Raw genomic sequence first — 15,093 nt, 5'->3', positions numbered from 1 at the left:
CTGTGTATATATATATATAATTTCACAAATTGTTATTATCAAATGATCCAACTGTCTGTTTTGGAAATGGTGTGTTCTATTTCATTGTTTGGAATAGATTGTGATAATAAATTATGTGTTGGATTTATCTTCTTGTTGTTGTACTTTAATATCATTCTGTTACGTTGGAAAATAAATGATCTTGTAAGTTAATAAGTGTTTACAGGCTTTCTTCTTTGGTCACAAGTGGTCTACCATTCCATAGATATCCTTTAGACAACTCAATCAACACATGTGTTATGGCAAGAACATGATGACCACAGATTTGTCCAAATCAACAAGACCATGCAAGGTATCGGTCTAGATATAAACTAACTGATTACACAGTATGATAAACACTGGACATAAAGGGAGACACCCATGTTCTTTATTATGGCAGGAAATTTTACTATCGGCTTACATTGGCTTTTTTATCATCAACTAAATTAGCATCACACAGGTTTTTGTAAATAATAAATAGTGCATTCATATGCCAACAATTAGAATATCAAAAGATCTAATTTGGATCAGTAAATAGCTATCAGTACATACAGCAATAATAACAAACATATTTTCAATGTTCTTTTTTATCGCATTCGCTAGATAATAGTTATGAAAATCAACTGCTAGATATACTATATTTGTCATATCCACATGAAAATGATTGAATGATAAAGTATATGTTTTGTTCTCATCTCGTGTTAGTATATCAGGTCAGAAGTACTGTACATAATTGGAGATAAGCCTTAGCCTGTTTCTTTTATCTTTTTAATGATCAATTCTCTTTTAGTTTATTGCCAATAACAATCACCACTACAGGACAATGTGGCCAATAACAATCACCAGTACGGGACAATGTTGCCAATAACAATCACCAGTACAGGACAATGTACTGCTTGATACTCAGTAATCAAAACAACACAAACAATCGAAAGGCAACTTAAAAACAATGCACAATATTTCTACAATACAAAACATACAGTATCAACCAGAAGATTTGGAAATTACTGTTTTCTTTATTCCTTACAAAGTGCTCAATGTTAAACTGGAACTGGGCAGCACCTGTCCTGTTCAGCTTCCACATTGATGTGTTCAGTCAGTGACTCACGGAACAATAAGTAAGTTATTCCTGTTTTATCAAGACACCTTCCTAACCATCCATCTCTTATGAAAATTAAACCTAATACCAAACCGGAGTAAAAACAAACATGATGGAGTCACAAGGCCAGGGCTTGTTATCAGTGGGAAGGAATCTGGTGAGATCCAGTTTGGACCAGTAAGATGTTCCTGGTCAGTCCTGTTCCTCTCACTGTTCAGTGATCACTAATCTGCGCTCTCTCTACCCCCCATCCTTCTCTTTCTCTCCTCCTCCTCTCCAACAAGGTTTTCTTCCACTACAACCCAGACGATGTGATTAACAACAGTTTCGGGGACAGGACTTTGGTATCGGTGGGGATAAATGTTCCTTGGTGTCTGTGTCCCTCCATCTCCCTCAGCAGCAGCAGGCGATCAACCAACTGTCCACCTGTTCTGCTGTTCCAGACAGCATCCAGGTGAGCCTCAGACGGAAAGATGGGAAAAGCACTCAATGATCTGGTAAGACAACAACACATCACTCATATAACTGATGATGAGGCTCATACTGAAATTATTCAATAAATAGTTTAAAAAAAGAGACTCTGCACTCTGCCATTTCTACTCCTATGTTGTTCATACTGAGAGATCCTACAATTACAACAAAAAAATGTAAACACAATTGTTGAGTTAAAAACTTTGCACACTTTATTTGACTGTTGACTGTAATCTCTCAAACTTGTATCATGTCTGTAATATTGCTCTATGTTTCATTGAGACGTAACTCAGTTTAGAATTCTTGATTACAGTAAAACATCCTTGTTTATACTCTAGATGCAGTACTGGAGGCTTTACCTGTTGACATTGGTATTGGGAATTGGGGGATCATTTCAATATGGGATGCAAGTTTCCATCATGTCTTCTCCAGCAGAGGTAAGAAAGCTGTCTGATGGTCAGCTCTAAGGAGTTGAATATAAACTTGATAATGAGGAATAGCATTGAGGGATAAAAGTGAAGACGTAATCTGATTTAAGATTGATACCTCCTTGCCCGTTGGCATGTGACTGAGCCTGTAAAGATATCACAAAGAAAAACATATATGACCTGAGACACATAGGAGCACAAATGAGCTTTAAAGTAAGAAAATGCACTTATTATTATTGTTATTACGTTGATATGTCACAATTACACTACAGTATTACAGTATTGCAATTTTTCAATTGAGTGTATATCAAAAGGTGCAAACAGCAGGGTGCATACAAAGTGTGAGAGAGTAAACAGTGTCGTGTTTCCCAGGAGAACAGGGAGATATCGTATCACTTCCCAGCCAGAGGAGGGAGTGACCTAATCCTAATGGATAGCACTATGATCAACAGTTCATCAGCAGCAGCTTTTTCTCCAATCCAATTTATACAGACCCGACTGTGTATTGTCATATCATGTGAGCAGACAGAAAGAAACATGGAGGGGTTGAGGTTACAGGACTGCTGTTGGAGTATTTGAAGTATACCATGTTGCTTTAGACATCATAAGCAGGGTCAAATCAAACCAAAGTTTATTGGTCGCGTACACAGATTTGCAGATGTTATCGCAGGTGCAGCTAAATGCTTGTGTTCCTAGCTCTGGCAGTGTAGTAATAATACCTAGAAAAACAAAACAATACGCAATTAATTTTTAAAAGTCAAAAATTAAAAAAGTCTAATTAAGAAATATCAGAACGAGCAATGTTAGAGTCCATAGTATGGTGTGTCTATATGTCTCTATACAGTATGGACAGTACATGAATAGAAAGTACATGAATAGGTGTGTACAGCAGTAGTTATACAGGATAAGAGGTGACTACACTCTCAGAAAGAAATATGCTATCTAGAACCTAAAAGGGTTCTTCCGCTTCTTTCTAAGAGTTTACAGTATATACATATAGTGGATTAAACAGTATGTAAACATTAAAGTGACCAGTGTTCAATGACTATGTACAGTCATGGCCAAAAGTTCTGAGAATGACACAAATATACATTTTCACAAAGTCTGCTGCCTCAGTTTGTATGATGGCAATTTGCATATACTCCAAAATGTTATGAAGAGTGATCAGATGAATTGCAATTAATTGCAAAGTCCCTATTTGCCATGCAGATGATCTGAATCGCCAAAAAACATTTCCACTGCATTTCAGCCCTGCCACAAAAGGACCAGTTGACATCATGTCAGTGATTCTCTCGTTAACACAGGTGTGAGTGTTGACGAGGACAAGGCTGGAGATCACTCTGTCATGCTGATTGAGTTCGAATAACAGATTAGAAGCTTCAAAAGGAGGGTGGTGCTTGGAATCATTGTTCTTCCACTGTCAACCATTGTTACCTGCAAGGAAACACGTGCCGTCATCGTTGCTTTGCACAAAACGGGTTTCACAGGCAAGGATATTGCTGCCAGTAAGATTGCACCTAAATCAACCATTTATCGGATCATCAAGGGCATCAAGGAGAGTGGTTCAATTGTTGTGAAGAAGGCTTTAGGGCGCCCAAGAAAGTCCAGCAAGCGCCAGGACCATCTCCTAAAGTTGATTCAGCTGCGGGATCGGGGCACCAACAGTACAGAGCTTGCTCAGGAATGGCAGCAGGCAGGTGTGAGTGCATCTGCACGCACAGTGAGGCGAATACTTTTGGAGGATGTTCTGGTGTCAAGAAGGGCAGCAAAGAAGCCACTTCTCTCCAGGAATAACATCAGGGACAAACTGATATTCTGCAAAAGGTACAGGGATTGGACTGCTGAGGACTGGGGTAAAGTCATTTTCTCCGATGAATCCCCTTTCCGATTGATTGGGGCATCCGGGAAAAAGCTTGGCTGGAGAAGACAAGGTGAGCACTACCATCAGTCCTGTGTCATGCCAACAGTAAAGCATCCTGAGACCATTAATGTGTGGGGTTGCTTCTCAGCCAAGGGAGTGGGCTCACTCACAATTTTGCCTAAGAACACAGCCATGAATAAAGAATGGTACCAACACATCCTCAGAGAGCAACTTCTCCCAACCATCCAGGAACAGTTTGGTGACTAACAATGCCTTTTCCAGCATGATAGAGCAACTTGCCATAAGGCAAAAGTGATAACTAAGTGGCTCGGGGAACAAAACATTGATATTTTGGCCAGGAAACTCCCCAGACCTTAATCCCATTGAGAACTTGTGGTCAATCCTCAAGAGGCGGATGGACAAACCAAAACCCACAAATTCTGACAAACTCCAAGCATTGATTATGCAAGAATGGGCTGCCATCAGTCAGGATGTGGCTCAGAAGTTAATTGACAGCATGCCAGAGCGGATTGCAGAGGTCTTGAAAAAGAAGGGTCAACACTGCAAATTTTGACTCTTTGCATGAACTTCATGTAATTGTCAATACAAGACTTTGACACTTATGAAATGCTTGTAATTATACTTCAGTATTCCATAGTTACATCTGACAAAAATATCGAAAGACACTGAAGCAGCAAACTTTGTGGAAATGAATATTTACGTCATTCACAGTGAAATACTAAGTTATGGGCCATTCCCAACAATGAGAGGAAGAAAATTAAATTGAGAAGTAATAACATGTAATGATAAAATTAATAATAAATACACAATGAGTAGCGATATCTTGGCTAAGAGAGAGTACACAGGGTACCAGTACCGAGTCGATGTGCAGAGGTACGAGGTAAATTATACTTTTTCCACATTTTGTTGTGTCACAAAGTGGGATTACAATGGATTTCATTGTATTTTTTTGTCAATGATCTACACAAAATACTCTGTAATGTCAAAGTAAAAGAGTATGAAAAATAAAACTCTAATTTATCTTGATTAGATAAGTATTCAACCCCCTGAGTCAATGCATGTTAGAATCATCTTTGGCAGTAATTACAGCTGTGAGTCTTTCTGGGTAAGTCTGTAAGAGCTTTGCACATCTAGATTGTGCAATATTTGCTCATTTTATTTGTTTTAATTCTTCAAGCTCTGTAAAGTTGGTTGTTGATCATTGCTAGACAGACATTTTCAAGTCTTGCTGTAGATTTTCAAACCGATTTAAGTCTAAACTGTAACTAGGCCACCCAGGAACATTCAATGTTGTCTTGGTAAGAAACTCCAGTGTATATTTTGCTTTGTGGTTTAGGTTATTGTCCTGCTGAAAGGTAAATTTGTCTCCCAGTGTCTGTTGGAAAGTAGACTGAACCAGGTTTTCCTCTAGGATTTTGTCTGTTGTTAGCTCTATTCCATTTCTTGGTATCATAAAAAGACTCCCTAGTCCTTGCAGATGACACGCATACCCATAACATGATGCAGCAACCACCAATATGAAGAGTTGTACTCATTGATGTGTTGTGTCGGATTTGCCCCAAACATCAATCAAATCAATCAATGAAATGTATTTATAAAGCCCTTTTACATCAGCAGATGTCACCCAGTGCTTACAGAGAATCCCAGGCTAAAACCTCAAACAGCAAGCCATGCAGATGTAGAAGCACAGTGGCTAGGAAAAACTCCATAGAAAGGCAGAAACATAGGAAGAAACCTGGAGAGGAATTAGGCTCTGATGGGTGGCCAGTCCTCTTCTGGCTGTTCCGGGTGAAGATTATAAGAGTACATTGCCATTAAGGCCAGATTGTTCTTCAAAATGTTCAAACGGTCATAGATGACCAGCAGGGTCAAATAATAATCAGGAGTAAATGTAATTTGGCTTTTCATAGCCGAGCATTCAGATGTCACATCAGCAGGTGCTGTAGAGAGAGAAAGAGAGAGAAAGAGAGTGAAAGGGATCAAGACAGAGAAAGAGAGGGAGTCTAAAACAGCAGGTCTGGGACAAGGTTACACATCTACTGAACAGGTCAGGTTTTCATAGCCTCAGGCAGAACAGTTGAAACTGGAGCAGAAGCACGACCAGGTGGACTGGGGACAGCCAGGAGTCATCAGGCCAGATAGTCCTGAGGCATGGTCCTAGGGCTCACGTCCTCCGGGAGGGGAGGGAGAAAGAGAATTAGAGGGAGCATACTTCGATTCACACAGGACACCAGATAAGACAGGAGAATTACACCAGATATAACAGACTGACCATAGCCCCCCGGCACATAGACTATTGCAGCATAGATACTGGAGGCTGAGACGGGGGATCGGGGGACACTGTGGCCCCGTCCGACGACACCCCCGGACAGGACTAACCAGGCATGATATAACCCCACCCACTTTGCCAAAGCACAGCCCCCACACCACTAGAGGGATATCAACAGACCACTAACTTACTACCCTGAGACGAGGCTGACTATAGCCCACGACAATCTCCTCCACTGCACGAGCCGAGGGGGCGCAAGACCATACAGGCAGATCACATCAGTGACTCAACTCAAGTCGAGTATAGTGCAAAAAAGCCTGGCATGACATGACGCACCCCTCCTAGGGACGGCATGTAAAGCCAGTGACTCGGCCTCCTTAATAGGGTCAGAGGCAGGGAATCCCAGTGGAGAGAGGGGAGCCGGCCAGGCAGAAACAGTAATGGCGGTTCATCATTCCAGTGCCTTGCTTTTCACCTTAGCACCCTTGGACCAGGCTACACTCAATCATAGGACCTAATGAAGAGATGAGTCTTCAGTAAAGACTTAAATGTCGACACCGAGTCTGTGTCTTTCACATGGATAGGCAGACCATTCCATAAAAATTGATCTCTGTATGAGAAAGCTTAAGCCTCCTGCTGTTTTCTAATACATTCTAGGGATAATAAGGAGGCCTGCGTCTTGTGAATGTAGCGTACGTGTAAGTATGTACGGCAGGACCAAATCGGAGAGATAGTTAGAAGCAAGTCCATGTAATGCTTTGTAGGTTAGCAGTAAAACCTTGAAATCACCCCAAGCCATAACAGTAAGCCAGTGTAGAGAGGATAACACTGGAGTAATACGATCAAATGTTGGGGTTCTAGTCAAGATTCTAAAAGACATATTTAGCATTAACTGAAGTTTATTTAATGTTTTATCCGAGCATTGCAGTAGTCTAGTCTAGAAGGGACAAAAGCATGGATTAGCTTTTCTGCATCATTTTTGGACTAAAAGTGTCCAGTTTTTGCAACGTTACGAAGATGGAAAAAAGCTGTCCTTGAAATATTCTTGATATTTTCGTCAAAAGAGAGATCAGGATCCAGAGTAATACTGAGGTTCTTCCCAGTTTTATTTGAGACGACTGTACAACCGTCAAGACTAATTGTCAGATCAGATCTATTGATCTCTTTGTTTCTTGGGACCTAGAACAGGCATCTCTGTTTAAAAGTAAAACATTTGCCACCATCCACTTACTTATGTCTGAAACACAGGCTTCCAGGGCAGGCAATTTTGTGGCTTAAATTTCACCGACTACCGACTGACCCAAAACAACAAGAAATTTGGAGCACTTTAATTCAGAACGACAGACTTAAGTCATCCAACTCATGAAATAATCTGTTTTCTCTTGGATCTGTTACATCTGTCTATTGGAGTCTTTATCATACCAGCCTTTTATGTTAAGGGGGTCTAAGATATTCAAACGACCATTTACTCTTTTACTGACCACAATCTATTTGACAGTGAAGCTGACCTTTTAGCACTAATGCCATGTTATCAAGAAGAGGCAGCAGGCAGCTGAGCCAGCACTTACCCAAAGATGCTGGGGAGTTGGGTGGGCAGAGTTAGAGGAAATTGATCGGTCTGCAGCATAAATTTAAGAGGCAGATGCTGGTTAATGAAGGAAGTAATCCCAAAGAAATTAGATAATGTTATTTATTTTGAGTAATCCAATGAATTACATTACGAATTACTATTATTGTCATGTAATCTATAAACAGTAACTGATTACATTTCTCAAGTAATCCACCCAACCCTGATTTATAAGTGAGCTTACTTGCCAAAACTCAGGGTCAATCTCAATACTCTATAGTGGCTTCGTCCATCTGCACTGACATTAACTAAACTGGACAGGTGAAATCCATTCTCTCTCTCCCTGTCTGTATGTAGCACATACAGAGCTTTGTGAACCAGACCTGGCTGGGGAGGTATGAGGTTCCAGTAGACGATTCCACCAACATGCTCATCTGGTCTTTCATCGTATCTGTGTTTAGTCTAGGAGGATGGGTCGGGGCTATCCACAGTGGCAGTCTCCCTGTCACCTACGGCCGGTAAGACACTTAGGGCCACGCACACACACACACACACACACACACACACACACACACACACACACACACACACACACACACACACACACACACACACACACACACACACACACACACACACACACACACACACACACACACACACACACACACACACTCACACTCTTCTGTTTTGCAGGAAGAAAGCCCTGCTGTTCAACAACATAGTGGCCCTTGTAGCTGCTCTACTGATGGTATTCAGTCTCATGGCCAAGTCCTTTGAGATGATCCTGCTGGGCAGATTTCTCTATGGATATAATGTTGGTATGTGTTTTGTGCTTTGTTTTTTCCTCTCTGTGTGTATAGTCTACTCTATGTGGGAACATGGGAGCATCCTGCAGTATTATTTACATTTTTACTTCTCTTGTAACTCTCTTCCCTCCATCTCTCCCCCTCTCTTTCTTTCTTTCTTTCTTTCTTTCTTTCTTTCTTTCTTTCTTTCTTTCTTTCTTTCTTTCTTTCTTTCTCTCTCTATCTTTATTTCACTCTTTCTCTATATCTCCTGCCTTACACCTCTCCCTTCTCTCTCTCGTCCTCCTCTCTCTCAGGCATGGGGCTGAGTGTGCACCTGATGTACCTGGGCGAGAGTTCACCTAAGAAGCTGAGAGGATTCCTGACCCTCACTAGCTCCATCTTTATTGGCTTAGGGAAGGTCATGGGTCAGATTGTTGGCATCAAGTCAGTACCCTTGTTACTTAACCCCCTAACCCTTGTTCTCAGGTTAGTTTACCCTCTTAATTATCAGTTGTTCTAGCCTGGTCAAACATTTTGACCTCTGTGTTGTGCTCAGCGGTCAGCATGGTTGACCAGGCTGCATTGGTTCATGTTCATAACACCTTAACACACATCCTCAGAACCCACAGTCACAGCACAGTTACATAGATGACATCCACCCTTCCAGAGTTCACACTGTTCAGTGAAATCCCCTCCATGCTCATCCCCCTCCTGTACTCCCTATTCACCCATGACTGTGTGGCCACGCACGCCTCCAACTCAATCATCAAGTTTGCAGACGACACAACAGTAGTAGGCTTGATTACCAACAATGATGAGACAGCCTACAGGGAGGAGATGAGGGCTCTGGGACTGTGGTGCCAGGAAAATAAACTCTCACTCAACATCAACAAAACAAAGGAAATTATCGTAGACTTCAGGAAACAGCAGGGGGAGCACCCACCTATCCACATTGACGGGACAGCAGTGGAGAAGGTGGAAAGCTTCAAGTTCCTTGGCGTACACATCACTGACAAACTGAACTGGACCACCCACACAGACAGTGTGGTGAAGAAGGCACATCCTGTTGGGCTATATCACCTCCTGGTTAGGCAACTGCACCGCCCGCAACCGCAGGGCTCTCCAGAGGGTGGTGCGGTCTGCCCAATGCATCGCCAGCGACAAACTACTTGCCCTCCAGGACACCTACAGCACCCGATGTCACAGGAAGGCCAAAAATATAATCAAGGACAACAACCACCCAAGCCACTTCCTGTTCACCCCACTATCATCCAGAAGGCTAGTACAGGTGCATCAATGCTGGGACCGAGAGACTGAAAAACAGCTTCTATCTCAAGTTCTTCAGACTGTTAAATAGCCATCACTAGCACATTATAGAGGCTGCTGCCTATATACAGTGCCTTGCGAAAGTATTCGGCCCCCTTGAACTTTGCGACCTTTTGCCACATTTCAGGCTTCAAACATAAAGATATAAAACTGTATTTTTTTGTGAAGAATCAATAACAAGTGGGACACAATCATGAAGTGGAACGACATTTATTGGATATTTCAAACTTTTTTAACAAATCAAAAACTGAAAAATTGGGCGTGCAAAATTATTCAGCCCCCTTAAGTTAATACTTTGTAGCGCCACCTTTTGCTGCGATTACAGCTGTAAGTCGCTTGGGGTATGTCTCTATCAGTTTTGCACATCGAGAGACTGACATTTTTTCCCATTCCTCCTTGCAAAACAGCTCGAGCTCAGTGAGGTTGGATGGAGAGCATTTGTGAACAGCAGTTTTCAGTTCTTTCCACAAATTCTTGATTGGATTCAGGTCTGGACTTTGACTTGGCCATTCTAACACCTGGATATGTTTATTTTTGAACCATTCCATTGTAGATTTTGCTTTATGTTTTGGATCACTGTGTTGTTGGAAGACAAATCTCCGTCCCAGTCTCAGGTTTTTTGCAGACTCCATCAGGTTTTCTTCCAGAATGGTCCTGTATTTGGCTCCATCCATCTTCCCATCAATTTGAACCATCTTCCCTGTCCCTGCTGAAGAAAAGCAGGCCCAAACCATGATGCTGCCACCACCATGTTTGACAGTGGGGATGGTGTGTTCAGGGTGATGAGCTGTGTTGCTTTTACGCCAAACATAACATTTTGCATTGTTGCCAAAAAGTTCAATTTTGGTTTCATCTGACCAGAGCACCTTCTTCCACATGTTTGGTGTGTCTCCCAGGTGGCTTGTGGCAAACTTTAAACAACACTTTTTATGGATATCTTTAAGAAATGGCTTTCTTCTTGCCACTCTTCCATAAAGGCCAGATTTGTGCAATATACGACTGATTGTTGTCCTATGGACAGAGTCTCCCACCTCAGCTGTAGATCTCTGCAGTTCATCCAGAGTGATCATGGGCCTCTTGGCTGCATCTCTGATCAGTCTTCTCCTTGTATGAGCAGAAAGTTTAGAGGGACGGCCAGGTCTTGGTAGATTTGCAGTGGTCTGATACTCCTTCCATTTCAATATTATCGCTTGCACAGTGCTCCTTGGGATGTTTAAAGCTTGGGAAATCTTTTTGTATCCAAATCCGGCTTTAAACTTCTTCACAACAGTATCTCGGACCTGCCTGGTGTGTTCCTTGTTCTTCATGATGCTCTCTGCGCTTTTAACGGACCTCTGAGACTATCACAGTGCAGGTGCATTTATACGGAGACTTGATTACACACAGGTGGATTGTATTTATCATCATTAGTCATTTAGGTCAACATTGGATCATTCAGAGATCCTCACTGAACTTCTGGAGAGAGTTTGCTGCACTGAAAGTAAAGGGGCTGAATAATTTTGCACGCCCAATTTTTCAGTTTTTGATTTGTTAAAAAAGTTTGAAATATCCAATAAATGTCGTTCCACTTCATGATTGTGTCCCACTTGTTGTTGATTCTTCACAAAAAAATACAGTTTTATATCTTTATGTTTGAAGCCTGAAATGTGGCAAAAGGTCGCAAAGTTCAAGGGGGCCGAATACTTTCGCAAGGCACTGTACATAGACTTGAAATCACTGGCCACTTTAATAATGGATTACTAGTCACTTTAATAATGTTTACATATTTTACATTACTCATCTCATATGTATATACTATATTCTATTCAATTCTATTCTACTGTATCTTAGTCTATGCCGCTCTGACATTGCCCGTCCATATATTTATATATTCTTAATTCCATTCATTTACTTAGTAGATTTGTGTGTATTGTGAAATTGTTAGATGTTACTTGTTAGATATTACTGCACTGTTGGAGCTAGAAACACAAGCATTTCGCTACACCTGCAATAACATCTGCTAAACACGTGTATGTTACCAATAAAATGTGATTTGATTTGATTTGAATGTTCCAGTTGACCCACGCTGAACCTCGGACCAGCCTCATTGTCATATGCACTGGATTCCCCTGTCCCGGTCCGGCTGGGCAGAAGTACATACTCTGAACAGCTCATCTGACAAATTACCAGAAATTGAATAATTTTGGAGCACAACATACAAGTGTATGGCAAAGCTCTCTATGACAAAAAAAAAACATTTTGACAGAAGCTGGATAGAAAAATGATGTGAAACACAAATAATGTATTCTAATAAGGAACAATATTTGAGCAATATTGATGTTCAAGTATCAACGATGGAATGAGGATGGAAGAAAGACACAGTATGGTTGAAATTAATAATTTCTTACCAAGTCTCTCCCTCTGTCTTTCTGCCCCCCCCCCCTTCCCCCCATCTCCGTCTCTGTCTCTCTCGCTCTCTCCCTTTCCCTCCCTGTCTCTCTGTAGGGAGGTGATGGGTACAGATGACATGTGGCCCTGGCTGATGGCCCTTGGTGGCCTCCCTGCCATCATCCAGTTTGTGACCCTGCTCTTTTTCCCAGAAGCACCTCGCTACCTGTACATCGACAAAGGCGACACAGAGGGCTCAAAAAAAGGTATGCATAATGTGAGACATTTTTATTTGATCTGTTATGCTGGCTTTGGGGGAAGAATGTCCCTGGATCAAATCTAAACCATACAATAATCAAACACAAAATACACTTCATAATGTACAACATAACAGTACACATATAATATAACACATCCGTACACATCATATCATCAGAGATGGCGAGAAGAGGTGTGTATATGATGTTGCTGTTGAATAAGGTGATTTGTGTGTATGTTGTTGTCATAGCCCTGCAGTGGCTGTGGCAGGAGGATGACCTGAAGATGGAGATGGATGACATGGAGAAGGAGAGGGAGAGCATGCAGGGCCAGAAGTCTAAGACAGTGTGGGAAGTGCTGACTTCTCGCTGTGTCAGGTGGCAAGTGCTGGCTCTGGTCATCCCCTGTGCCTGTGTTCAGTTTAGTGGTATTAACGCAGTGAGTCTGTTTTTACTCTATCTACCTTTACTGCAACATTACTGAATCTACCTTAAGTCACGAGTTCAATGTCAGTAGGTTGTATTTCCCTGATGAGGTTATTCTGCATTCTATGTAGAAGTGAAGAGGTGATCCATTCCCTTCCTTTTTCAGAAGAAATGCTTGTAACTGTTGCAAGTGGGAGCCCTCTCATTCTCTATATTATCTTGTCATTCTCCTTTCATCTCATCTTCTCCACATTGACCCAGAATTTGTTCTATAGATTTATTTTTACGCTTTTGACATCTTCCGTGAATCTGGAGTAGCAGAGGACAATATGCACTACCTGTCCATTGGCATCGGAGCAACAGAACTCATCTCCATCAGTCTCTGTGTGAGTACCATAACATACTGGAGGTCATAGTGGAGAATAACATCACTGTCTGTAACTGAACAATACAATAACATTTGTTTTAGTGGCCATATTGACCTCCTGTCCTTGTTGTATCCCAGTCTCTGTTGATAGACCGTGCGGGCAGGAAGATGCTGATGGGCTATGGCTACCTGTTGATGGGAGTCATCATGTCCATCCTTGTTGTTATGCTGTCCATCAAGGTAATCCAACACTTAGGGTTTCTGTGTCAGCTGACATGAGAACTAACACAGTCCTTTCTCTCTCAACAGGACCTGTTTTCATGGTTCCCTTATGTTAACATCGCCCTCATCTTCTCTGTCATCTGTGTTTATGGACTAGGACCTTGTGAGTACTCTATGCTTATAAATGTCTTTTGTATTATGTCACATTTTGGTGTGTACGATTCCAGTTCGGAGTATTTGGAACTGAGTGAGCTAATGCCAGGCTGAGCTGGTTGTCACAGTACTCGTATCTTTCTAGCCGGGGTGTCCATGGCCCTCCCTGCAGATCTCTTCCTGCAAGCCTGGAGACCGTCCGCTTACGTCATCAGCGGCTCCGTCAACTGGCTAGGCCTGTTCCTCATCGGGATGTTCTTTCCCTACATAGTGGTAAGATACTGCTCCAAGTCAACATAAACACACTTAATATCAGTGATCCGAACAACTACCATTCCCTGACGGTTTTATATCTCTGAGATCCTACTGTCTGTCTGGTCAGTGAGTTATCTGTTGATATTTAACATTATTAATTTGCCCATGTAGGATGCTCTACGCCAGTTCTGCTTCCTGGTCTTTGTGGCATACTGCATGTTCAGCTCAGCATTCATGCTCTACTTCATCCCAGAGACCAAAGGCAAGAGCATGGTGGAGATCATGGAGGACTTTAACAAACTCAACTACAAGAATAGTGGGACAGACACCGAAAAGGCTGACTTTGTTTTGGAAACAACATTTTGAGAACATTTGTATATACAGTATACACTACCGTTCAAAAGTTTGGGGTCACTTAGAAATGTCCTTGTTTTTGAAAAAAAAAAATGTGTCCATTAAAATAACATCAAATTGATCAGAAATACAATGATAATGTTGTAAATGACTATTGTAGCTGGAAATGGCAGATTCTTAATGGAATATCTACATAGGAGTACAGAGGCCCATTATCAGCAACCATCACTCCTGTGTTCCATTAGCACGTTGTGTTCGCGTTGTGTTTGCTAATCCAAGTTTATCATTTTAAAAGGCTAATCGATCATTCGAAAACCCTTTTGCAAGTATGTTAGCACAGCTTAAAACAATGGACCAGTTTCCTGGAAACAGATGAAGCCTAGTCCTGGACTAAAAAAAATACATGCTATGCTTAATCTGTGTCTGGAAATGCAAGTGAAAAATATGTTTAGGTAAGGACTACTTGATATAACATGTCGATTCAATATGGTATATTATCATTGATTATACAAGACACTAGATTAGGGCCCTCTATTTCATTTGACTGTAAACCTATTAGATCAATACCATTTCTGATGTCAGTGTGGTATTTATTAACTTATTGAAACCTGCAATGACATCAACCCCAATGACATGACACTGAAAACAAAACAATGTTCCTGGGAAAGAATGACATATCTGTCTGTCCTTTCCAACATCTGAATGTCACCACCAGTATATAGCAAGATGTCTGTGCAGTTTGACTGTGGGAGTAAAAATAAAGAGACATGGCTAAATAAGTGAACCATGATGTGTCATGAAAAGTAAATCAAAGTCAACTCATCCAAAACTATGGCACAAT

The 15,093-nt window shown here is 41.5% G+C and overlaps 1 protein-coding gene across 3 annotated transcripts; it reads left to right on the top strand.

The window, feature by feature from the left end:
- Positions 1-1,288: 1,288 nt before the first annotated feature.
- Positions 1,289-15,036, top strand: LOC109890255 (solute carrier family 2, facilitated glucose transporter member 11). Of its 3 annotated transcripts, none has more exons than XM_020482243.2 (12): positions 1,289-1,614; positions 1,927-2,025; positions 8,092-8,252; positions 8,431-8,555; positions 8,840-8,969; positions 12,336-12,484; positions 12,727-12,914; positions 13,177-13,287; positions 13,407-13,508; positions 13,578-13,653; positions 13,789-13,916; positions 14,070-15,036. In XM_020482243.2, the coding sequence occupies exons 1-12, from the start codon at positions 1,591-1,593 to the stop codon at positions 14,262-14,264; spliced, it is 1,488 nt and encodes a 495-aa protein (XP_020337832.1). In that variant the 5' UTR covers positions 1,289-1,590; the 3' UTR covers positions 14,265-15,036. The 3 variants fall into 3 exon arrangements, with proteins under 3 accessions (XP_020337832.1, XP_020337833.1, XP_020337831.1); XM_020482244.2 differs by having other exon boundaries at positions 1,294-1,614; positions 8,840-9,011; positions 13,648-13,653; positions 14,070-14,186; XM_020482242.2 differs by having other exon boundaries at positions 1,296-1,614; positions 8,840-9,011; positions 14,070-14,368.
- The last annotated feature ends 57 nt before the right edge of the window (positions 15,037-15,093 follow it).

This window comes from Oncorhynchus kisutch, linkage group LG5 (genome assembly GCF_002021735.2).
Source record: "Oncorhynchus kisutch isolate 150728-3 linkage group LG5, Okis_V2, whole genome shotgun sequence".
Classification (NCBI taxonomy): domain Eukaryota; kingdom Metazoa; phylum Chordata; class Actinopteri; order Salmoniformes; family Salmonidae; genus Oncorhynchus; species Oncorhynchus kisutch.
Note: the sequence above shows the minus strand (reverse complement) of the source record. Positions and strands in the feature narration are given on the sequence as shown.